The sequence below is a fragment of the Dioscorea cayenensis genome, chromosome 18, assembly GCF_009730915.1.
Source record: "Dioscorea cayenensis subsp. rotundata cultivar TDr96_F1 chromosome 18, TDr96_F1_v2_PseudoChromosome.rev07_lg8_w22 25.fasta, whole genome shotgun sequence".
Classification (NCBI taxonomy): Eukaryota; Viridiplantae; Streptophyta; class Magnoliopsida; order Dioscoreales; family Dioscoreaceae; genus Dioscorea; species Dioscorea cayenensis.
Genome location: NC_052488.1, coordinates 5,005,786 through 5,032,691, shown reverse-complemented (window position 1 = coordinate 5,032,691; position 26,906 = coordinate 5,005,786). Strand labels below are relative to the sequence as shown.

General features: G+C 32.9%; 3 protein-coding genes across 3 annotated transcripts in view; 1 reads left to right on the top strand and 2 right to left on the bottom strand.

Moving 5' to 3' along the window:
- LOC120282736 (WD40 repeat-containing protein HOS15-like) overlaps positions 1 to 13,065 on the top strand; it is a 21,417-nt gene extending 8,352 nt beyond the window's left edge. The window contains exon 11 of the mRNA XM_039289588.1: positions 11,989 to 13,065. Coding sequence (XP_039145522.1) covers positions 11,989 to 13,065 — 1,077 coding nt within the window. The remainder of the gene's footprint in view (positions 1 to 11,988) is intronic.
- A 3,259-nt stretch (positions 13,066 to 16,324) lies between these two features.
- Positions 16,325 to 23,340, bottom strand: LOC120282580 (probable N-succinyldiaminopimelate aminotransferase DapC). Its single transcript, XM_039289420.1, has 2 exons — positions 23,050 to 23,340; positions 16,325 to 17,651 (listed from the first exon to the last, which is right to left on the bottom strand). Exons 1-2 carry the CDS (start codon positions 23,242 to 23,244, stop codon positions 16,500 to 16,502), a joined length of 1,347 nt encoding a protein of 448 aa, XP_039145354.1. The 5' UTR covers positions 23,245 to 23,340; the 3' UTR covers positions 16,325 to 16,499.
- Positions 23,341 to 23,905: 565 nt separating this feature from the next.
- On the bottom strand, positions 23,906 to 26,023 carry LOC120282735 (zinc finger MYM-type protein 1-like). Its single transcript, XM_039289587.1, has one exon. It carries the CDS (start codon positions 26,021 to 26,023, stop codon positions 23,906 to 23,908), a length of 2,118 nt encoding a protein of 705 aa, XP_039145521.1.
- Between the last annotated feature and the right edge of the window lie 883 nt (positions 26,024 to 26,906).

Below are 26,906 nucleotides of genomic sequence, written 5' to 3'. Positions count from 1 at the left end.
TTAGATGTAAACACTCTTTATTGATGTTCTTCCATGCACTCCTCTGCAAATGTAATGATAATCTTGCTTTTGCCTCTTCTGGTGAGTCTCCAAACTCATTCAGCGCAGCAGCAATGAGTGTTGAAACAACATGCTTTTCTTCCCATCTCTTTTGCATCAACCTATGGAAAAGGCATATATGCTCGAAGATAATTTATTAATAATAACACATTTTAAGCTACAATCACTTTTTAATTTTAAAACTAGTTAGTATCGAAAATCATGCATACCCTCAAACCCCCAAACATCACCCCATGAGCCTAGAAAGCTTGCTTACATCTTTGATAATTTGAGGAAAACTTGTAACCCAGTCAAATGAGTGCTTCCCTGCTATTTCTCCCATACCAATGAATGAAGGCACAAGCAACAACATTCAAAGTAGAGGTCTCCCACTGACAGCTCCAGGTCGATTTCGACCAGCGATGGTACATGGCCATTCATCTCCATCCATTTGGCTTTCCTTCTAGAGTATACAACAGCCAACTGGTCAAAACTGCGAAAACTAAAAATGAAGTTAAACCTATGTCATGGGTGAGTTATATTTAAAAAGAGAACAAATATATTTTGTTATTTGTGCATTTCTTTTGCTAAAAGCACAAGGATATACCAACGCATTGATTAAGGTAATACATATCGCTATATATGAACCTATAGCATGTATATATATATATAACTTTGGGTTTCATATCCTATAAAATTTTAAGCTCTCTTAGCACATTTGAGTGCAGCTAACAATCTTAACTTGTGAATCACAACCAACCTTTAGAAGCGAAAAGCGCAATTCTTTATGCAATGAAAGACAACATATCCGTCCATAGGGTTTAGATTGTTGGCAGATTCAATATGTTATGTGAAATTGTGATGGATGGAATATTCATAAATATTTATTTACCATGGTACGTAATTAATCTCGATCATCAGTGAATATACTTTTGCAACTATAAATTATATGTCAACATTTATTATATATATTGAAATGCTTAGTTTCTAAGCTAATTTAGACTAGTGTGAATTATTAGTACTTCTCTTCACGTAATCAATGCAGTAGGTAGCTTGCCATCCTCCTGAGCACACTTCATCTTCAAGTTCTCCCATTGTCGATATGTGGCAAGGAAAGCAACTCGTAGACATTCCCTCCATCTCATCAGCAGCCTTGAAGTCCCACCTGCGTGCTACATACTTGCAATAAAGCTTGCTGAGGGCTCGTCCGGTTAATAAATTTGATATGGAAGCAAAGTGAACAAAATAATTTTAATCATCGTGTGTAATTTGTGATTCAGTGACCTGAAGATGTATGATGTGAGTTTCTGACCTTTGAATTGCACCAGCAAATAGTTTTGCAGCTCAACCATTGTACCATAGGAATCATAAACATCATCCATAGGGAAAGTTCACATAGATATCACCTTTACGCATCATCATTCTGGCTCCTTGAACACTGGGGCTCAAAATATACGCTCTAATATCTAGAAGTAGAGTTCACCCTGTCTCTAGCAAACGTCAGCTTTGTTGGCACACCTACATCTTTCCCACACCTGCATATATTCAGTAGAATTCTTCAACCTAGCCAGTCAAAATTATGGGTTAAATTAAACATAGCAACATATATATATATGTTACTATTTTGTAATTCGCCAATATCAAAGCCACCCAAGTATATGGTAAGAATTAATCATCTAAATGTACCAGTTTGCAGGAGTGACATGCTGTGCTGATCTTTGACCTCACTCTGCGAAGTAAATGCACTGTATGTGAAAATCAGCCATGCAGCTCAAGCTACAACTTGTCGTTCTTTGCTTCAGTGTCTTCTTCATAAATGGGTATATATAATCTGGCATTCAATTTGGGTCATATTCTCTCTTCTCAAAGAAAGCAAGCTTCCAATGCATGCTGTAACTTTTCGTGCTAGGCTTGGTCTGCATATAGCTCTCCACAGAGCTGCAATGGCTGTCAGAAATCAAGGAAGCTTCATCCAATGCAAATCACTCTCCAGAAGTTCAAGGTAAAAGCTGCTTCATCCAAGCTTTAACAAACCATTCAAACCATTACTCTCACTTCTTCTTTTGAACTTTCCTCTGCACATCCATAAACTTGGTTGTAAAGACATCTGCAATATATATATGCATAGATATAAACAAACTCACAAGAAAAGACATGTTCCTTTGCCAAAATGATGTACATAAACATATAAATACATGGTGGAACATACAGTGACGTTCTCCTTAGTAATCTAAACCGAAGAGCAACAAAATGAAAGAGCATCGTCGTCACTGGAAGTGAACGGTGACCCTGGTGAAGAACTAGGAAGTGACATTAATGAACCCAAGTAACTGCCTTCACTGATCTCTTTGTCCAAAGTGATGTCAGCCACCAAGGCGTTGGAGTGCATCAATGAGCTGCATCTCCTCTCTCTTATTGAACCCTTTGCATCCTTTAGCAAAAATCTTTTATATCCTTAACGAGTACTTGCATTCTTTGTTTCATCTGTTCCTCCTGGATGTGTATGTATATATATATTAATTTTGTGTTAAAATAACAAGTGAAACTATGGCATGCTTTCCTTTCAGTCTTGAATTTCGTTAACCTTCAACCTTCATTTTTCTCAGCATTTAATATGCATGTGGTTTATCTCATTTTTATAAAATTTTAAACGAGGTATGGCATGCCTGATGTGTAGATGATAATGTAACATCTGTGATGAAATAGTCTCATAGAGATGGATGGAAGTTTTGCAATGGGACGAACAACTACATCTTCATTCTTTTGCAACCTTGAAACACCGCTCCATTGTAGGAGAATGAATTACATTAGGAGGAGGACTTCATTGTTCACAGGCTCCATTTCAGATGTCACCTACATATCAAAGAGAGAGAAAGAGAAAGAGAAATCGGGCATGTGTTCGGAGTTATGACACGAAACTTTCTCACACACTTAGTTTATAAAGTAGAAGCATAATTAATTTGTTTATAAATAATTTCATGGCCTATATGCAATGTGTTGAAAAGATCTATTTAACATTTTTGTGGTGGAGGATGGTTTATGGAGTTGGAAAATGGTGCATATCTTTTATGAGGAGATATATATTTGAAGAAGGAATCAGAGTTGGTGGTCCAGCTGGATATATGAACAACAAGTGGTTTGCACATTTCCACTCATCAAATAGTTGAGCACTATTATTAGTTTGCTAATGTTTATCCCTTGTTTCCAATGAACAGTGCAATCTCTAAGTGGACGAAAGTGAAATTTCATTTGGATAATTGGTTGAGCCTGTAAATTGTAATGAAGAATTTGGATTGTATTGCCTTATTTATCATACAAAGAAAATAACTTGTTTATAAAAAATAATTAACATGTATAAAAACAGTTTCATGTTACACGTACATTATAAAAGAAAGTTGCATTGTTGATTAGCGCGTAATCTTAAAGTATGTCTCTGCTATAAAAGCAGACACGCTAGTACCCGATTATACTCAAGGTGCATGTCTAACTTTATTATATGTCTGCATGGCTAAAGGACACGGCCGAACAAGACTGGATTGCCAGCGCGATGCGGGCCCGTGCGCAGAAAAGTAGCGTGTGAGGTATGCACCGCCAAGGAGATATTATAATAAATGATTTTCGTAAAAGCTTTTAAGAAAACGAGAGAAAGTCGATCTCAGTTAGCATACGAGAGAGATTGTTATCAGAGGTGCAGCGTGACCAAAGAGAGAGAAAGGGAGACATAAGGACTTGTTTTAATAGAAATTCCACAAGTGGCAGGTACTAAACCAGGGAATTTTCAATTTGTGCACTCCCTGAATAGTCTTGCTTTAGATCTCGCAAATTAGTTTCAATTCTAGTTACGTAATTTTCTAGTAAAGTAGATGTTCTTTTCATTTATTTAAAATACGCCTCCTAATATAAATAAATCTGGTAAGTAGTATAGTTATAATTATACGCTCCCTTTGGGTTTCGCTAGCTACGTACAATAGCATGGAACTAGTAAAGAGTGCTCATAGCTTCTAATTTCTGTAGCCTTTTTCCCTTTTAGAGCTTACATTCTAGCAAGTAAGATTATTATTATAATTATATGTCTACATAGGTTTCGCTACGACAACAATCCATAGAACTAGTAAGAGTACTCATAGTTCTAATTGTACGTACTTTTTCCTTTTAGAGCTACATCTCTAGCAAGATGCTATTAACAATAGTCTCGCGATACTTTATCTTAAAATATTGTATAAATGGCTTTTAATAGAGAACTCTATAATTTTATTAGAAATATCTATCTTTATAAGTATTCCTCGATATATTCTAAGTAGAATTTGCGCTACGTAGGCAGTTTAAATTCTGACAACAACGATTAGGAGTATTATATCTTATTCTAAGAGAAATTAGAGATCAATATGAAGATTATGACCCGTATTACATAGCACGGAACCATTGGCACCTACAGCTTTAAAATCGATCCGAGCGCTCTTCTCAGTGGCACTTTCATGGGCCTTGAAAGACGATGAGAGATTGTTATATCGGGTGTCCGTGAGCCTGCGCTAGCATGAGCTGACTCTCTTATCGATTTTCCGCGGACAGCATTGAAGTTAATTAGAAATAGCTCAAAAGAATAGAAAATATATTAAATACCATTAGAAGTTTATATCTGCAAAAACAATCAAAGATATAGAAAGATAGCACGCATATGTTTGCTACATGGAAGCTTCAGCAGAGATATTTAAAACAGAGTTATCATATTAGATAGAATCAAACATTTATACTAAAATAGAACGTTGCGGACATACAACAAAAGATGAATCAAACTCCCTTATCCACCGAATCAAAAGATTAAGAGAGTTTTAAAACACTGCGAATTTATAGATAGCCAAAGAAGAATTACATTACTAGGAATAAAATCCTAGAACAATATGATAATATAAACAACTCTCAAATATGATCGTTATTTCTCTCTCTAGATATTAGAGATGGTAGAAACCCTCATGGGCACATAGTGTGGAACTATGCCTTTAAAATGGTTAGAAAATATTTAACTAGACATAATGTTAAAATTGACGACCAGATAAGATATAGGTTTGCGGTTTGGTGATTAAACAAAGAAGACTATTTAGAACTAAAATATATATACTTGAAAGACGCGTAAGAGACAATAATACCTATTATTAAATATACTACAGAAACGAGAAGGGGGTAACGTTGCAGACATATAAAAATGGATAAAAAGAAAACTTTATCTTCCGTATCGAGCATAGGATTAGATCGGAAACATTAGAAACAATGAAAAGCAACTTGCCTCCTCGAATATAATAGCATTGGTGCTTGTTTTAGTTAAAATGAGTATATTTAGATTTAGCTTTTCCTTCTATAACTAAGAGAGATATATAGAAAAGAAAGGTTTTATATTAAAATGTTATTTTCCCCAATAATTCTACTCACGAAATGCTTGCATGGTGGCAATTCCCGGCTAAAATAGTTTAACAGATATGATGGAATACTCCTCTGGGACCAAAACACATTAGAAATACTAAAAAGATAGAAAATATGAATAGAAAAATTAATTCAAAAGATTCAAACCAGGTAGAAGACCTATTCCATAGGCTAATAAATGATTGGTATTAAAAATCGTATAATGAAGTAATAAAACGCAAGTATATAAATTAGAAACGATGAGACATAGACCATGTGTCTTATCGGTAACACAAAAGCGAATCAAAGACCGAAATCAAAGACCAGAAAGATAATAATATGGTTAAACTGCTAAAAGACTAAAACATTTAAGTGCCACATAATTGAGTAATTACGACAAAAAGTCTTATTTAAAGCTTTTGACCCAGAAAGCGAGGCATACCAACCTAGTGGTAGTAAAGGGATTGAAAGTGCACTTCTATGCTTAGCCTACGGAATAGCAAATCAAGAAATAATCAAACAAAATAATACACAATTCCACCTGATAATTCAATTACTAGACAAATTAGAAGAAATAAATCATAGGCTAAAAATGATAGATGGAGGAAAAGTACTACAAAAGAAGCCACCTCTAAAATAGATTCTTTAATTTCCGACAAATTAATAACTTAAAATTAGATGACCAAACAAAATAGAAAATAAAGAAGAAAAAGAAAATAATAGTATATTATTTGGACTGAAAATGAATAACATACAAGCCGCTTCAAAGGGAAAGGGAAATACTTTTAGCTAGTGCCTCATATGTAACGTTCAGTGAAAACGTAGCAGTATTGGTAAACCCTCTTTTTAAACGGAAATATAAAGTAAATAAAAGCGATAAAATACCAATCTCCACATTAGAGGAAATCGTGAGACATAGATAGTGGGATATGTAGCCAGACAGCACACCAATCGAGACAGAGTATTAAATCCAAAGGTCACTGTGATAAAGCATGAAATTTAAATTTTGAATACCGGTTATGTGATAAGAATTTTGAATAGAGAAGAAGAGATATTTGTGTCACTGTGAAAAGTAAATATCCCCTAGTAAGTAATGCCAGTACTTAGAAAAATAAAAAGGATACTCGGAAAAGACTAGTTCACTTAGGATTAATGGTAATAGGAATTAAAAGGATTAATAAGAAAAGAAATCCTCGGTAAAGTTTTAATTACTTTAGCGAGATAAAGGATGCAACCTGATCGTTGCTGACGCTTTAATGGCGACCATTAGCAGATAGATATGAGTAATAACTATGGCCCTCTTTTATTGTAGCCCGTTACGAAAGAAGTAGTAAAGACATAAACTTAATAGAAATTGGAAATGCTCGAGGGCAGCGACATGATGACCTAGTAAAACCAGTAATTTTTAATAAATATGAGATTTTAGGAAAACTAACGGGAGCACAGTACTACGAGATGTAGATTGAGATATACATGGAATTATAAGTGCTATAAGCGGTAGAAGGGGTTTAAAATGATAAAACGCGACTAGTGATTCTAGTACTGAGCTTTGATGGCCAGACGAATTTATTTACTCACCAAGAAATACCGCTAAATTCAAAGGAAACTTCAGTAATTTTATAAAGGACCTATAATAATTATAGTATACGGTTTGGTGATTATGACCAATCTTTTCATAGATTGAAGAATAATCAATCTGAAGAACAAGATAAATGAATATAAAACTATAATAATCCAAAAGGAAATTTCTACCCATGAGATGGAGAAATATTAAGACAGAGATAGAAAGCGATAGAAAAAGGGACACGAGATCTACATGATATCATAGGAATATGATAAAAATCATAACTTAACTGTTTATTACAATAGCATAAATACTCTCAAGATAAAAGAGCAGAAACCGCTTCTAAATCTTATGGAGTCGGAGTAGGCGAGCCATGGTCCCTCCCACGCCTTCCACTTGCATACCCTACGAAGCACAGCAATACACTCTTTATGGAACATCCGTGTCGACTCCAGAGTGGACATGACCTAGTGGGATCCCTTATAATCACTCTATAATCCTCGAAAATGATATCTCCGATAGAAATAGACCTAGAGGACGGAAGATTAGAGTTAGAAACCACAGGATAGAAAAGTACTCATAGATGATGGAAGCATTATTAAACTTAACAGACACATGTGACCCCTCAAAAATGGACTACTATTATTGGAAACAGTGGAGTCGGAATGGTATGTAGAAAAATATGATGGGTTAGATTATACAAAACACCAAACGATGAAATGTATAGTTTATCTGAGAGAAATTCTTAGGAGAAGTCGACTGGCAGAGCAGATGTGGAAGCCTATAAACAAAAATTACCCTCAAGATTTTGCAAAGAGACCTGAGGAACTAGGGAGATAATCCTTATAATTTTGTTAATAAAAATAAATAAGATTATTACTATATGAGATTCACCAAATGCAAAGTGCTAGCGTAAACAACGAGATAGAAGCTTGAAGTTAAGAAAGCTAGAAACAAATGGACAAACATTGGGCTTTCATTATAAACCATTCCTACTAGATTTCATGTATTATAGTTAGTATAGTCGGGATGTTTCCTATGATAAAACAATAGGTGATAAAGCTATTCACTGAAATTACCTGAACCTTTAGGAACATTAACCTCACATATATATAAAAGAGATACCAGTTTTACCCCAATTAGATAATATTTCGACTAGAATAAAATTTATCATAGAACAATTAGTAGGAAATGTACTGAAATCCAAATAACTAAATAATTTAAAGGAAAAGGAGAATATAGTTTTTGTAAACATATATATACACCCCAAAGGTATGACACCAACATTAAACCCAAAACATTTAGAAAGACTAATTACAAACGCAAGAAGAAATATCATCTTAGAAAGAGTAGTTCTAGAAAACCTTATTTAAATAAAGATAAACATGTTAGAAAATTTGATAAAACAAGAGATTATAAAAATAAGTTAAGTTGTTTTACATGTGGAAGCACAAACCATTTGGTTAGAGATTGTACCAAAAGAAAAAATTATCATAACAAAGAATCTATATTAATAGATTGTGTGAATGAAGATTTATTACATATAGATGAACATGTAAGCGACACAGAAAGTATATATAGTATAATTAGCTATATTGATCCTAATGAAACAAAACAAGATACTAGTGATGAAGAAGAAGAGTATGCTTTTGTTGATGGAATAGTAGGATTAGAATCAAATAAGAAATATCAAGACTGGCATCTTAGAGATCTAGATCAACTAGATAAAATTGAAAATATGTTAGCCGAATTAGAATTAGAAGACCCCCAACTTATTATAGAGGTAAATACCAGACAATTAGTAAAAAAGACCCACAGAAACTTGAAATGGAAATAAACATGTTAGAATACATGTCAGAAAAATTTAAAATATAATTAAAAGTAATGACCAAATAAAATTAACTAAAAGCCTTATTTTAGATAGATTAACAAATGATATGGATTGCCTTAGAAAACACAGAAAAAGAAGTAAAGACAAAGCTCCTAGAGAAAAGACACTTTCTCCAGATATTGATCCTTTAGAATTCTTAATTTCTGAAGCAGAATTAGATAATCTTGAAACTAATCTTTATAATCCTTTTATAACTATCGAAGATGAATAACATGAATAATTTATGTAATCATAATTGGATACCACGAAATGGGAGCACTGATAAGCCTTGTAATTTTTGTAATAAATATCCTTCTTTAAAATTACGCTATAGATGTAATATTTGTATAAAAGAAAGCTGTAGATTTTGTTTAATAGATAACCATCAGTTACCTCCTGAATCCTCTACAAATGAACCTCCTAAAATAAATAGATACGAAACCTTAGAGCTTCGAATTTTATATTTAGAAACATTTGTCGAGTCATTACATAAACTTATACAGTCAATCCAAGAAACCCTAAAAAGATTAGAAGATGGAAATTGATAAATCTATATTATTAGATCATCCTTTTACAAGTAATGAAGTTAAAAACTTTTATAAAACATTATGGGCTAACCAAGAAATAATGTGGGCCAATCAAAATACTCTTCTGAATAAAATCAAGAAAAAGCAAGAGGTTAAAACAATATTTTACCAAGAACAAATAGATAAAATAGAAGAAAACCTAGGGGAAATATCTGAAGATAATTTATCTACAGATAATCTAGCAATAAAACCAAACATAAATAATTCACCTTTATATAGTATAAAAATCCCATGTAGGATTCAAATAGAAGAATGGACTCTAGATGTATTAGGGTTGATAGATACTGGATGTTCAAATACAGTCTTAGATGAAAATTTAGTTCCTCCACAATACAAGAAGATTCTTCCTATAGAAAAACAATATAAAGCAGAACAGATGGATGGATAGCTGTTTACATATACACAACAATTAGCACCTTGTAAAATTAGTTTCTACCAAGGTAAGCACCTAACAAACTATTTACATTTTAATGGAAGCATAAGCTTGAGAGATTTTAGTTCTAGGAGGACTCGATTTATTATTGGCCTTAATATAATAATTAACTTTTTTCATGGATGTACTATAAATTCCTCTGGAATCAGTTTTATAGGAGTACCATTATTACCATATGCCTCAGAATATTTTAATACAAATTCTATAAAACAGCCTTGTTGTAACGACTGTAGGAATCCAACCTCTTGTAAAAATCAAGAAAAAACCCATGAAAACCTTTTAGAATTTAGTAAATGTAGACTATTTGATAAATTGACTCTTGAACCACCCCTAGACCAATTAATAAACCCAGACTTTTTATATAACCTAATTTCTTCAGGACATACTGATATTGATGATATCTTAAGTAAATTAGAAAAGGAAGAAATAATAGGAGATAATCCTTGGAAACACTGGAATAAAAATAAAATTTTTTGCAAATTAGAATTAAAAGACCCAGATTTTAGAATTCAGAATAAAAAAATAGAATCTACCAACGAAAATATACAAGAATACAAAATGCATATAGACGACTTATTAAAGCTAGGAGTAATTAGAAGAAGTATTAGTAGACATAGAAGCCCAGCCTTTATTGTCAATAAACATAGTGAGCAAATTAGAGGAAAAAGCAGAATGATAATAGACTACAGAAGATTAAATGATAATACTATAGAAGATGCTTACGATATCCCAGATAAGACTGAATTAATTAACTCCATCCAAATAAGTACAATATTTAGTAAATTCGATGTAAGTCAGGATTTTGGCAAGTTAAAATGGACCCTTCTAGTATAGAATGGACAGCTTTTACTTGTCCTTTAGGACATTTTGAATGGTTAGTAATGCCATTGGGATTAAAAAATGCACCAAGTATATTTCAAAGAAAAATGGACGATATATTTGGAAAATACAAAAATTTTGTATGTATTTATATAGATGACATTTTAGTACATAGTAAGACAAAACAAGGAACATATAGGCCACCTAAAACTGGTTCTTAGTGAATTCCTCAAAAATGGGAAATTATCATAAGTGGTAAAAAAGCTCAGTTTTTTAGAAGTAATATTGAGTTCTTAGGAGTAGAAATAGGAAATGGAAAAATTAAATTACAACCACATATAGCGAAAAAGATATTAAATACACCACCTATTAGAAACGTAAAAGCACTACAACAGTTTCTAGGATTAGTAAATTATGCTAGACCCTTTATTTAAAACTTAGGTAAACTAATAGGACCTTTATATAGCAAAAGTTCTTTAACAGGAGTAAAAGTATTTAATATAGAAGATGATAAACAGATTGATAAGATTAAAGACTTAGTAAAAACACTACATGATCTTAGATTACCATTAGATTCAGATTATATGATAGTAGAATCAGATGGCTGTGAATTAGGATGGGGCGCTGTATTAAAAACAAAACCCCATAAATATAATCCAAAAAATAAAGAATTAATCTGTAGATATAATAGCGGAAAATATAAAGAAAAAAGGCCCAACTCATAGCATAGACCAAGAAGTATTGGCAGTTTGTTACGCACTAGACAGCTTTAGGTTATTTCTTATAAATAAAAAAGAAATTTTAGTTCGAACAGATTGTAAAGCCATAGTAAAGTTTTTTGAAAATAAAAATAGTAAAAGAATTAGTCAACGGAGATGGTTCGCCTTTAAAGATAGGATTTTAAATGGAAATTATAAAATTATTTTCGAACACATAAAAGGAAAAAACAATGATCTTGCAGATAGATTATCCAGATTAATGTTTTTCGAGCAAGTATTGAAAAAACCACCCTAAAAATATTTCTCTGTAAGTATAAACCCTTTACTTGACCATATGCTTAGTAACAGGTGGGGATTACAAAGCCAGTAAGTTCCTCCGTACCTTTACTAATGTGGAAGTAAAGCCACATTACCAAACCTTAGCTAGTTCATATGCTTAGCTGTAACGGGGATTATAAAACCAATAAGTTTCTCTGAGTTACATGCTAATGTGATAGCTAAGCTTACTTTCCTTATATAAAAATTTTTACTTAAGATTACTAACTAATTTTTTACTTTTACAGGAAATGGAGTCCTCCCTCAGCAAAAGTACCACTTTCCCACTTTCAAAGCAACATTTTTCCAAAAATCCCTATACAGGTCTCAATAGCTATCCTTTAGACTCTCCATTTTCTTTTCATATCCCTCTCCACTTATCATTAGATCCACAAGAGAGAAACTATATTGATAACATTTGGGCAAATAATCGAAATCCTCATTTTCCAAAAATCCCCACTTCCTTTAGTGATTACCTCCACCATAAAAATCTTAAAATGCAGCTTCATGAACCTTCTCTTAAACCCAAATCTTTAGATGCTTTCTTAGAACTCCAACAAACAAATCTTATCCTTTCCGGAGAAATATTAGATCTTAAACAGCAACTAGAACAGATAACAAAAAAGTATGAACAAGAAAAGACTGAGAAGAACTTATTAAAAGAAGAATGGGAAAAAGAAATGAAAAATAGAGAGCAAGGTTTTGAGAAATTTCCTCCTCAAATCAGTCTTTTCCAGAATGAAATCATGAAGATAGTATACCAAGACAAACACCATCAATTGGTTCAGATGGTGCAATTCTTAGAAAAAATGGCGACTTCTCCTTTACAAGTTGACGGACTTAGTTTCTACATGCTAAAATTCAGAGGACAACATCATCCAGGAATTCAGACATGCATATGCCAGGAAGGTTTTTCTATAATCCAAGCCACAATTAGTCTTTTTGAATGGGACGGAACTTTCACTGATTTTACTATTGAACAACTCTTTGAGCTTGGACTGTTGAAGAAACTAATTATTACTAAAGAAGAACAAATGAAGATCTTACCCCAATTTCCTACAAGACTTAAAAAGATTATATCCTCTATGATGAGCTACTACCCAAGACATTTTGTTGTGTTAGAAATTTTCAGTATTCCTCCTTCATATCAAGGATATCCAGTCTACACTCAACACTATGTCCGAATTGATATGGTCCGCCATGGAAGTCCTACTACTTATCAATGGGATTATCATTCTTTCTCATCTAATCATATTGAGCTCTCTATAGAAGAAAGACTTAAAAGGTGGAGAGCTTATGCTCTTGGAACAGTTGACAAGAAATAAAGGACGAATTTTCTTCTTGGAGAACAACACAACTTAAAAATCTTTTCTTCAATAAATTCTCGGTACTGCCGTTCTCCGATGATTGGGACTCTTATTACTGCCCCAGACCTCACAGATCACCTTAAGACATCAAACACAAATTGGTTTGAAACCACTTATGGAGATGATAAAATCTTTGTCAGCATGATAGATGAAAATATATTCAATTATTCAGTAGAAGTATTTGAAGCAACACAGGCTGTTCCAGCAGCTCTTGGAGATATTGTTGATGAAATTGGCGAAGCGAATCTTGTTAATGCTATGGAAAGATAACTCTCCAGACTACTAGCCTATGTTTATTCCTTCCTTTCTAGTTTGTATTATGTAAAATAAAATAAGGATTGCTTGCTTTCTAAGTAAAGAAAAAGTATAGTTTAAAATAGGCTATGATGCCTATTACTTATACCTTTTCCTTACTTCCCTATATTACCCCCTATTGTGATAAGAATGAAGGGGTATTCTTGTCTTTGTAATAGGTTATGCTTGCCTATATAAGCTCTCCCCATGTAACATAGGGTGTGCTAAGTTCTGAATGAAAGTTTGAGTTCCAGAAAGAAATCCTCTTTGCAAATTTCTCAAAGTTAGTCTCTTTTCTCCAAGTAGAATTTAGCAATAAGTCTATAGTAGTTCATAAATTTCTTGAAGTTCTTTTTATGGTAGCTTAAGTCTCTTTCCCGAAAGGGAAAGGGAGGTTCTGTTAAAATAATCCTTGGTTGGTTCTTGGAAAGAATGGGTTTTCTCTAACCATTCCAGTGACATGGTGAAGATAACCACTCCATCGCAGTGAAAAACAGACATGCTTAGTATCCTGTTATACTTAAGGTACGTAATCTTTTATTATATGTCTCCTATGGCTAAAGGACCAGCGAATAAGTACCCGTTAAAAGGCAAGGAAGCCGTGTGAAGAGGAAAAATAGCGTAGGTATGACGCCAAGGAGATATTATAATAAATGATTTTCATAAACATTAGAAAAATAGGAGAAAAGCTGATGCTTGGTAACATGAGAAGTTGTTATCAGAGGTAAGGAGTGACTAAAGGAAAAGAAAAAGAGAGACAAGGATTGTTTTAATAGAAATTCTCCCTGAGTACTGAGTAAGGAATTTTCAATTTATGAACTCCTTATTAGATCTTGCTTTAGATCTTGCAAAATTAGTTTTAATTCTAGTTACAGCTAGTAAAGTAGTTGTTCTTTTCATTTATTTAAATTCTGTCTCTAATATAAATAATCTAGTAAGTAATATAGTTATAATTATACGTTCCCTTGGGTTTCGCTACGGCAATAATCAATGGAACTAGTAAGAGTACTCATAGTTCTAATTTCTGTACTTTTCCTTTTTAAAGCTTACATTCTAGCAAGATTATTATTATAATTATATGTTCCCTTGGATTTCGCTACGGCAATAATCCATGGAACTAGTAAGAGTACTCATAGTTCTAATTTCTGTACTTTTCCTTTTTAGAGCTTACATTCTAGCAAGATTATTATTAACAATAGTCTCTGCATACTTTATCTTAAAATATTTTGTATAAATAGCTTTAATAGAACTCTATAATTTTATTAGAAATATCTATCTTTATAAGTATTCTCAATATATCCTAGAAGTAGACTCACAGAATAGTTTAAATTTATAACAACAATTAGAATTATTATATCTTATTCTAAGAGAAATTAGAGATCAATATGAAGATTATGGCCCGGACACTAGTACGGAACCATTAACCTATAGTTTAAACTCTATTATTTTATTAGAACACCATCAATATATAGGTCAATATAATAATTTTAATGCTATAATTAAATAACAATTTATATTATCAATTCTATTTTTAAAAAAATCCAAACTAATCTCTATAGTACTTTTTTTTTAAAAAGGTGGATAAACCACATTCATTAAAAAAAGCCAAAAGATTAATCTCTATAATACTTATACATCTATTTTCCCATCATAATATGTCAATTTTTTCTTAAAATATTAGAAATTATATCCAAAAAAGTTTATTACAAAGTGGTCAAAGTTTAAAAGAAATTCTTAACACTTAATAACTCCAATTTTACACAAAACTCAGTTTTTAAAAATTTGAGATATATACACTATATGCATAAGAACATAATAAAAGCAATATTTATTAGGTAATATTTTTAAAAAATTATTAATATTATTAAAACCAAGTGATTTGTTAAAAATGACGATAAAGTTACCATAACAAACAATTAAATTTCTATGTAGGAATTCAAAAATTTAATTTTCTGTTTACACATAATTAAGGTATAAGATGTGGTTGCTTATTCACACTATTAAAAAATTAAAAAACAAAAACAAAAAGTTCCAAACTCAAATGGCCAATAGATAAATACCATGAGTTTTGTTTCGGGGGTTTTACTTGTGCATCCCCGCGAAAAAAAAAAAAATAAATAATTGTCTAATTTTCTTCTTTTTTTTTTTGACCTCTCAAACACAAAAAGCAAAAAAACAATTGGCTATACTTTACTTTCTAAAATTGTTTAACTCATCTCAAAATCAATATGAAGTGGTTTGATGTGATATGCTGACCTATCCTCCACCACAATCCTGCTAGTCAGGATCTCGTTCAAGTGCGTCACATCGATTCCTAAAGTTGGCTAACTCATCTCAACATCAATAACTACTCTAATAATTCTACTCTGAATCATTGTCACCTGGAAGTAATAAGATTACTTTCTCAACATCAATAACTACTCTAATAATTCTACTCTGAATCATTGTCACCTGGAAGTAATAAGATTACTTTAAAAAAAATAAATAAGTTTCCACAGCCCAAGGGACTCAGACTTTGACTAATTTTAGGCACTTGAAAAGATGAGAGCCACATTTTTTTTATAGATAAAAACCTTTAATAAAATATCAAATAATATTCATGAAGTTAATTATTTTTATAATTAAGGGTTGGTATTTCTCTTTAATACTCAATCAAAGATCAAACGTCTATGTCTCCTCTCATTTAGAGTGGTTTGTCCAAGTTTTTCACAAATTAAAAAAAAAAATCTTATAACAAAAGTAAATAAACTAACTAGGTACTCCACATCTTAAGCGGTACTTATTTAAAGATAAAAATATTGTCCATAATTTAATAAAGAAATGAGAGAAGAATGAAATTTAAAGCTCAAAAACCATGCATAAAGGAAGACAAAGAAACAAGTACCAAAAGTAAAACCAAAAAAAAAAATGTTAAAAACAAAAATTCACCCCAAAACCTGCAAGGCTTCAATCCAAATAAATACTGCAGTTTTAAAACAGGATTGTCTAAGCACAAAAATAATTAGCAATATTTCAAGGTTTCCGCAAGAAATCCATGAAAATTACCATTTATCAAATGATCAAATCAATCAACTGATACGAGTAATTGCTTCTGGAAATTAAATCTTCCTCAGCTTTTCTTTCATCCTATCAACTGCAGCTCGCAGAGTTCCTTCATCCTTGCAGAATGTAAACCTCACAAGATTTTTCCCTTCCTCGGGGTTGAGATAGAAAACACTTGGTGGTATCGCGACCACACCAACTTCCTTGATCAAGTATTCACAGAAGGCGATATCATTTTCAAATCCAAACGGAGTGTGATCTACCATAACAAAGTATGTTCCACTCGACGGATATACAATAAAACCTGCAGCCTTGAGACCATCCACCAGAATGGCTTTCTTCACCTTGTAATCTCTCTTCAATTCTTCGTAATAACTTTCTGGTGCTCGGAGTGCAACTGAGGCTGCCGACTGCATTGGAGTAGATGTGGCAAAAGTGAGGAACGCGTGTGCCTGCCTCACACCCCATGTTAAATGTGGGGGAGCTATTGCCCACCCGATTTTCCATCCAGTTAAAGAGAATGTCTTCCCCAAAGAGTTCAAAGTCACAGTCCTTTCATACATGCCTGGTAAAGAAGCCAGAGATATATGGTCTTCTTCAAATGCTAATTTGTCATAAACTTCATCGGTAAAAGCTAATACATCATTTTCCTTGCAGAGAGTAGCAATGAATCCAAGTTCCTCCCTGCTGAACATTTTTCCAGTGGGGTTGTGGGGGGTGTTAATAAGTATAGCACGGGTATCCTTTGTTACGGCAGATTTGAGCTCATTAAGTGGCACTGAGAAATCTGGCGGGCGGAGAGTGATGGCTTTTATTTTTGCACCGGCCATTGAAAGGGTAGCTTCATAAGAATCATAAAAGGGGGCGAAAAGTATTACTTCATCTCCAGGATTGATCAAGCCCAGCATAGTTGCAGCTATTGCTTCAGTGCACCCAGAAGTGACAGTGACTTCTTTTTCTGGATCTACATCAAGACCAGTGTCTTTCTTGAACCTGGAGGCAATCGAAGAGTTAAGATCAGGAACACCAAAACCCCGTGCATATTGGTTCTTCCCTTCTTTTATAGCTTTAATGGCTGCTTCCTTGACAAATTCAGGGCCATCAAAGTTCGGGAAGCCCTGACCGAGGTTTATCGCACCATGTTTTATGGCGAGCGAGCTCATTTGGGTGAAGATAGTTGTCTTGAATTTTTCCAGACGCTTTGCTACCTGTAGAAAACTTGAGTCAGTATTATAGCACATGAATTTACCCTGATCAAATAGCTAAATGGCAACAATCATATGTATTAATAATCATTTGAATAATATACATACATATGTTATTTCAAGTCATTGTTACAGAACATTTACCATAACAAGAAAGGCTTTTGCCTAAATATACATATATATATATATATATATATATATATATATAGCAGTTGAAGGACATAACTAAATCAAACTCACAAAATTAAAGAAATCAGCCATAATTCCTGCCAAATATAGAAGAAGGCAAGAATATATATTCAGATCCTTTATAAAATAACTTGAAGGTGAAATATGACATCGAAAAGAAATTGTATCAACATCTAAAGAGTAAGATATCTAAATTTTAATTATAAGAGGGTCGTTCATGAAATTCACAAAGTAGGACATGGTATAGTAATAAATAACAATACAAGAGAATGAGGCACTATTAGTATTTTTCAAACTAGATAATCGTAATCATCAAAAAAATTCAGGACAAAATGAAATGCTATAAACAAAGACAAAACAACTTCCAATAGTTGTGGAAATTTGCTACTCCATGCAGTTTGCAATTAAACATTTATGTGACAAAGGAAACAGACAAGTTGTAATTGACACTTTGGACTATAGATGATTCTGTTTGTTAACAATTATATTCTGACTAATCAACAAAGAAAAGAACAGTTTCCCTACACCTTCCAGCATCAGACCTGTGAAGCTTTCAATTGATAAAATGAACTCGTGTATGCCTGACATATGGTGTTCAAACTAAGAAAGTTGTCTCAAGCCAGGCTCCAGCTTAAAGCTACAATTTCAATTTGACCCAGTTGCAAGGCCAGACCTGCCAATTGCTAACCCCCACCAAAGATGGCCACCATCATGCCATTCTCAACCTCCCAACATTTTGCATTTTGATTAATAAGGGTTCAGAGTTCCTGAACCTAACATCCTGACAATTAACACCAACCCATGTACACCAAACATCTTTTACATGCCTCCCATCCTTCATGATTCACATTTGGTTTTTTATGAAATAAATGTGATACTTGATGCACAAAGGTCAGCAACAAACAGAAAATTTAGTTATTACAACTTAATCCCTTTTTTATTCCTAAAGTATAGCTTCCACATTTGTGATGGGCCTATGAGGTAATGATCCCTGCCTTCCATTGTTTTATTAGCTAGTTAAAAAGGTCTATTCCAAGTTTCCAACTGCTAATCATAACAAACACAGTTCGAAATATATTTAAGCTGACGAGTAGAGTTAGATGCAAGAACAATACCTTTTAATACACAACCTATGAAAGTAATTTGAAGAAAATTTATAATTCACTCTAAACAAAAAGGACTGGGAACTTGAAGATTTTGGAAAATCCTGATATGAATGCATTGTTTTTTCATCAAAAACTACCCCAGAATCACCTTTTATAGTTTTAGTTTCCTTTAATTCCCATTCCATTCTTTTAGATCGATCTTCAATAACATTGATAACTCAATGCTCATCATGCATATTCAGAGAAGTTCAATGCGCATTCTTTTAGCAAAGAACAAGAATCCATTAGTCTTTTTCATCACTCAGGTGCTTCTAAGGTCCAAGTTAAACAAGCAAACCAGTCTGAAGTTGCAAGTTCATCTGCATCCTCTTAAATCTGGAACCCAGCTTTATTGAAGTTGGCTTCTCCTTTCTCTTCTCTAACTAATTTTCATTTCAGAAGCTGACCCCTTCAACTTTGACTGCCATCAGGTCTGGCTGTTCACCCGGAATTTTAGTTACAGACAAATGCCAAGGACAAGGACCCAAGACACAGGTCATACACAACACTAGCTCACTCTTTTAACTTCCACATAATATTAAGACCTACACTTGTCCAACAAGATGAATGCCATGAGCTGTCCTTGTTAATCTATGCAAATGCTAGTCTTTACTTTCATAAGGTATATCTCCTCAAATGCCACTTTGGCAAACCAACAAGCATTCTCTTTAATCTCTCTAAATCAGTTCCTTTAATCCAAGCAAAAGTGACTAAATTTCCCCCTCGAACAATATTCAATCAAATCTTTTGAATACAACAATTGTACAAAAAATTTAGGAGTAGAGGACCTCTTTCTCTCGTAAACTGTTAATCCTCCTTTTCTTCTCCCCAAATTTCATGCAATGAAGAGGACAAACCTAATATTTTATTGCCATTGGACTTCTCAGCCTAATCTCATTCAGTAGTATTGCATGTACCATGATTTTATTCTTCATAGTTTTCTTAGTTTTGACAAGATTTGAGAGAGAAGAGAGTAAAGGATTATCAAAATATGGTTAAAATTAGTACAAATAAGCCTTTTGAGTGATTGCGTCATCAAACAACATGTGCAATATTATCATCTGATGTTGGTGCAGCACTGAGCAATAAGATAAGACAGCCCAATACAATCCCAACTCCCAAGCAATAAAAGGTCAAGCAAAGCAAGCTCTAGGAAAAGAACAAAAAACTTATTAATTGTTCATTAAGTTATGAATGCTATTCATATATACGTCTAGAAGAAGACCATCTTGATGCCCTCGGAGTAAAACAGTAATTCAAACACTAAAACAACAGATAACAATAACAATGAACCAAATGTGGAGCAAAATTACTGACTAGAACTATTGAGCAGGAACAAAACCCAACCAAATAAAACAAAATAAAACTTGACCAGTTGACCATCAAACCAATAGGTTTCAGAAGAAATTAGTCTCAATTGATCTAAGGTTGGAAAAGACAGCTGCACCACCTAAGATTATAACACAATTAAAAGTTGTCTGTTTGAAATCAGGGAGTGCATACATAATCAGTTAGACACCCCATTAGGCTTCCAAATCTGGTGCTCAAAAATCAATTATACCAGTATCCATTAAACCTTTATAGTGAACAAGTTAGGAAATCAACATCATATGAGAAAGTCAACTTCGAGGTGGAGGCCGCACAATAAACATTTTTAGTTTGATTGCATGAAAATTGATCCAAAACCCTAATTAAGTTAAACAACATGGTCCAACTGACCAATCAGAAGTAAATGGCCCAGTGTTACCAGGATACATATATGAGTGTCAAGTATCCAAGTATCAGAGAGTATTTTATACTTGAATTTAATGAAAAACTAATAAGCGGACAACACCACACACACGTGTAAATATACATGTGTGTATATATGCTGAATGTGTATCCATATGTGTGCATATATGTGTATGCATATACATATAGACATGTGTATATATGCAGTAAAACTAGTTTTTAGAGAAATAGAATTCAGGTATATTAAAATTAAAATTAGATAAAATGCTTAAAATAATGAAAATTCATGAAGATCATATAAGAATCAATTGATAAATATAAATAAATCCAGGAGTGTGAAAATATATTAAAAATAATGTTGTTCAAAAATTGCCAATTGAGAATGACATAAAACGAAAAATTAAGGAGGAGAGTGAGACAAGGAGAAGACAAGGAAAACCAAAACCCTACTATTCACATAAAAAGTAGGAACAAGTAGGAAGGCATGATTGAATGGATACATAAAGTTTCCCTGCATACATTGTAACTGGGTAATACAGAGATCTCCTAATAATGGCTTCCCCTGTTCAAGGGTTTTGCTCATGTTAATTCAACATAGCAACAAAGGTCGCACTTCAATATTCTGTGGTTGGAATACTTAAGCCTCGGGAACAAGATCTCAAACTCCTTAGTTGCTGAATCTTCCTCCTATGAGGCAACAAAGAGGTCCAAGCCACTTATCATTCTTTCATCAACTCTAATAGTGACATCAAGCACCTACATGCATCCATTACCATCTGCTTGTATACATATAATGAACAAGAAGTTGATTTGATGGTTAAATTTCAGCTGACATACTATTCAACTGGAAAGCAAGGAGGGATCAGCTCCGAAGTTATTGCACTGTCACCAACTCAAAAATAATCTTTTCTAGTTACAAATAAACTTTCAAATATTAATAGCTCAATAAAGGTTTGCTTCATCTAAATCTCAACTCTCAAATGCTCGGTTATCATCATATTTTTATGTAAGTAGTTGAAGTGAACTCTTAAGTTATAAGCGATAGCATGAAATCACTTGATACTGATTGCTCTAATTAAAAGTCACTTGTGTCTCAGTGTTTTATCATTTTCCTTCCTTATATTGGAATTGGAGCTATAAATGCAACTTCCAACATATCTGTCACATGAGCCCATTGATCAAACAGTTGTTCCAGTAATTTATTCTGATTGGTATTGACATTTACATTTCCTTACTTTTTTTTTAACTTGCAGATGCTCTCATACAATCCACTGAACACAAGATGCCCCTGATCAACGTATTTTAACAAACTTACTACGGTTGACATCCAATGCTGTATCATGTGGAATCTTAAGTTCATCCTTTTATTAAATCCAACATTTTAAAAAAACGAACAGAAATGCGAAGCATCCATACTAAACAAGAATTACAAAAGTGTGTGCATCTGATTATGATCAATATAATAGGTGATTCCATTCTTCTAATATTCTTTCCTCTTCGACTAAAAAATAAATGAAACCTTGGAGTCCAACAAATTATATGTACATTTGTGGCTGAACATCATTCTTTTCTTGAAACCTGTTCTGCACACTTTCTTCGTTACATATTTGAAGCCCGATATTCCCATCAAGTTAGATCATGATTACAATTACAAAATCTCAAATTGTGTCTTGTCTCAAGACTGTCACGGTTAGAAATTTTTTTATATTAGATACACCTTGCTGCAGGACAATAGGTCTAATCAACCATACAAATCAGAAAAATAAACCAAATAAAAGTACTCCACTTATGATAAGGAATTCATTAACTACTAGGAAAAGAATTTATTCCTTACTCTGCCCAAGAAGCCCCAAGATAACTTAATTCCTGGAAGAAGTTGAACTCATGTCATGCTAAATGGATACAACACTGACAAACCTATACCTTTGTCATAAGACATAAATCTATGATCTATAGCACAAACTATTGTTGTTGATCCTCATTTCTGAGCTTGCTCATTTATCTACACTAAAAAACAGAAGTTGTGAGCTTCGAAAAAAGCCAAAGAGGATTATGAGTTATGTCCAAACATTGGGGATTATTTTCTTCGAATTGCAAAACACCCCTAATCCTAACAGTGATGGATTTCACTAACAAAAAATTAGGTTACCTAATTAGAGCAAATCAACTTTGTCACCGTGAATTTCAGTGAGAGATTTTCTACAATGGGAAGTTCATATTGGATGGTATTCTAGACATTTTTAGGTGTAACAAAAACAATTGTCAGCTGTCCAAACAAAGGAAATAAAAAGAAAAAAAAAAAAAGACCATGAAAAGCTGAAGGGTTTTGGATTTACCTGCAATGGCGGAGGAGCAGGCGGATGGTTAGGCTGGGGGTCAGAGGAGGGAGAAGAGGTCGTCTCAGAGGAGAAAGTGGAGGTGGCCATGGCTAGGGTTCGAGAAGGGTAAAGAGAAGAGCAGCGTGAAATGGAGAAAGGCCTCAAAAACATCTCATGGCCAGCAGGGAAACGGAAGGTGGACTGCTGGAGCATTGGCGGCTCTCAATTTGGTGTTGGGAATCTGGTGTGTATCTGGACGCGATTCTGGATCAAAGACTCTGTTCCATGTACCATTGTAGATTGAGGCATGGTTTTGGTCGCCCATTATTATTATTATTATTATTATTATTATTATTATTATTGGTGTTGTTGTTAACCATTCCTAATTATTTATTCTTTATTACAAATTCTGCTTTTTAATAAGAAAAGATCAGGTTAATATCCCTTTTAATTTGATATTGTTGGAGGTTGTACTCAGAGGCGGAGCCAGAAATTGCAAAAAGGGGGGCTACAAATTTAAAAAATATAAAAATTTAAATAACAAAATTTTATAAATTAAAAATTCAAATAATACACTAAGAAAAATATTTTAAAATACAAAATAAAAATACATACCACTAATGATTGCGAGCTGAATCCTTCGATTTTGCATGTTTTGAAAACATTGTAATATTATTTCTTCATCAATTTTAGCAAACATTTCTCGCTCAATATAGCATACCATCATATTGTTTAACCATTCATCACCTATTTTGTTTCGCAAATCTGTTTTGATGATATTCATTGCTGAGAACGCTCCTTCAACTGTTGTTGTTGCCACCGGTAAAATCAATGCCAATTCGATAAGACGATAAACCAATAGAAAAGTCAAATGTTAATCAAATTGAACCATCTTCACATCAAGACTTGCAAGATCATGACAATTTGAAAAATCAGAATTTCTTCTCACATCATGAATATATATGCGAAGTTGCTCTTTCAAGATAAGATGATCAGATGTGGAGAAATCATTAGAGTAAAGCTGAGCAAGTCGAACAAGCATACCATGATCGAATCTGGAAAAAGAGTTTCTTGGATCAAGACAAGCAATGCATCTTAATAACTCTGTAGAAGTTTCACTAAATCGGTTATTCATCTCAGCAGTAAGTAAATCAATCACTACAATAAAGATCTCTGCATGATAATGATGGTAATAAGTAACCAATTGCCCTCCACGTCTCGAACGACCACGAACTGGTATACTATCTTCCATATTAGGCACTGAAACTGACATTTCAACACAGAAGCTCTTGATTTCTTCTAAAAATGTACCCCATCCATTTTCTCTCAAGTCTTGCATAAGTTCTTTCACAGTTACAATCAACCCCATTGCATTAACAATGTTTTGATCTTTCTGCTGCAAGGCATTTGACAAATCATTAGTTAATCCCAGTACTTTGATCATCAGATGTAAGATAAATATAAATTCAAAACTCTCCATCCTTTGTATCAAACCCGATGCTATGCCTCTTTGCTCTGCAACATTTCCATCATTACACACATTCTCTAACACCTCTAATACTGACTCCCACATGGTAAATAGATGGATTAAAGTTGTATAATGTGAGCCCCACCTAGTATCACCGGGTCTTGCAAGATTAGTCTCTTGATGTTGGCCTCTTCCTGAAAAGATCTCACCTTTCTCCAATTTCTCCACAATCTTATCATGGTGCTTCTGAAGCAATGCATATCTCCTTTTACAAGAAGCACCCACAATGTTAACAATTATAGTGACATAGCTGAAAAAATCACTAATAGCCAAAATGTTCCCCGCAACAGAAACTACAACCAACTGTAATTGGTGGGCAAAGCAATGGACATAAAAAACAAATGGATTTTCATTCAAAATTAATGTCTTCAACCCATTAAATTGCCTTTTCATATTAGAGGCTCCATCATATCCTTGCCTTCTCAATCTAGAAATAGATAGACCAAAATGGGCAAACAATCCATCCAAAGCTGTCTTTAATGAAGGGGTTGAAGTATCAGCAACATGTTCAACAGCAAGAAATCTTTCAATTACTTGACCTTGCTTATTCACAAACCTTACAATCACAACCATTTGCTCTTTTACTGATTTTTCATGAGACTCATCAAGAAGTATAGAGAAATGACTATCTCCAATCTCATCAATAATAGCCCGCGTGGTCTCTTCTGCACAAGCCCTCACTAATTCTTTCTGTATTTGTGGAGAGGTCATTTGATTATTTCCAGGTTCATTTTCATTAATCACACGACCAACACTTTCAACTTCTGTTCCATACCAATTCATCATCTCTAAAAAGTTGCCCCTGTTAGTGGAACTTGAAGATTCATCATGTCCACGAAAAGCAAGACCTTGCAACAGAAGAAATCTAACAACACGTAAAACAACAGTGACTCGAGCTCTATATGCAACCTCCATTTCTCTACTATGAGAAGAGAATATATGCGACACGCTTTGCCTCTGATTTTTTAAATCCTCACAATGTCGCCTTGCATTGTTGTGGTTGCTATTAACTCCACCAACATGCTCAGTGGAAACTTCCATTGTTTTCTTCCAATTGCTAAACCCTGTCTTCGTGAAGGCATCAATCCCAAGATTATCACCCGTTTGTTGCTTAAAAAGATAGCAATAAAAACAATAAGCTGCATCTTTCTCCATACTATATTCCAACCAATCAAATTTCTGAAACCACACTTCTTTAAAGCTTCTCAAATCTTTTCCTTGTTGTTTTCTAGGGAAATTGTGGCCAACTGGTTGACATGGACCCATTAACAAATACTCTCTCCTTACTTGATCTCTTATTCCTGTGTCATATTCCTCGATTGGTTTTCGAAGCCCTGGGTCAGCAATGATATCACTCGGATCAAACTCAACACGGCTTTTCTTTTGTGCAACAATACTTACATCAAACGCTGATCCCGTTCTTGTTTCAATACTTTTTGGTATAGATTTAAAAAACCTCTCCATATCTATGAAATTTATCAAATTAAATATATAAATGATTTGAACTAAATCATAAATTCATAAATTGTCCAATCAAATATGTGTAACACTAAATTAAACATTTATCAAAAAAATATGTGTGACAATTTATCATTATCTTAACATAAATATTTTTATCCACAAGTATAATTATAACTCATACTAGTTATATAAACGTAAATAATATTTTAAATTAAAAATTTTATTTAATAGAATTATGATGAGTGGGATAAGTTAAAATTCAATAAAAAAATAATTACATTTTATCATTATTATTCTTATAAATTATAGTTAAATAAACATAAATAGTATTTTAAATTAAAAAAATTATTTAGAAGAATTATGATAAGTGGGCATAGATTATAAGTTTGAATGTATTATTATGAATTGATGATTATATTATATGATACGTGGTTCATATAGTTGTACAAATTCGATGATTATATTGAGTGGATATAACATCATATGTTATTTAAATTAATGACTATGTTTTTAATAATTTTTTTGAATTTATTTTAAGAATTTTTAAATTTTAATTTGTATTATTTTTTAAATGTAAGATCTTACAAATTATAAATGAAGTTTTATTTGAAAGTGATAACTTATATTTAAAAATTTTTTAGAGATAATATTTTTATTTATTAGTGAATCACAAATTTTAATTTTAATAATACTCAAGTCTCTAAATTAAATTAATGATATCAATTTATATGCCACATATCTAAATCAAATAATCAATAATATCAATCCACATGACATACCATATATCACATTAATGAATATCAATTTATAAACATTTCAACAAATTTCCTTGAAAATATTTCATACATGACAAAAAAAAAACAAACAAAAAAATCTTAAAAATTAA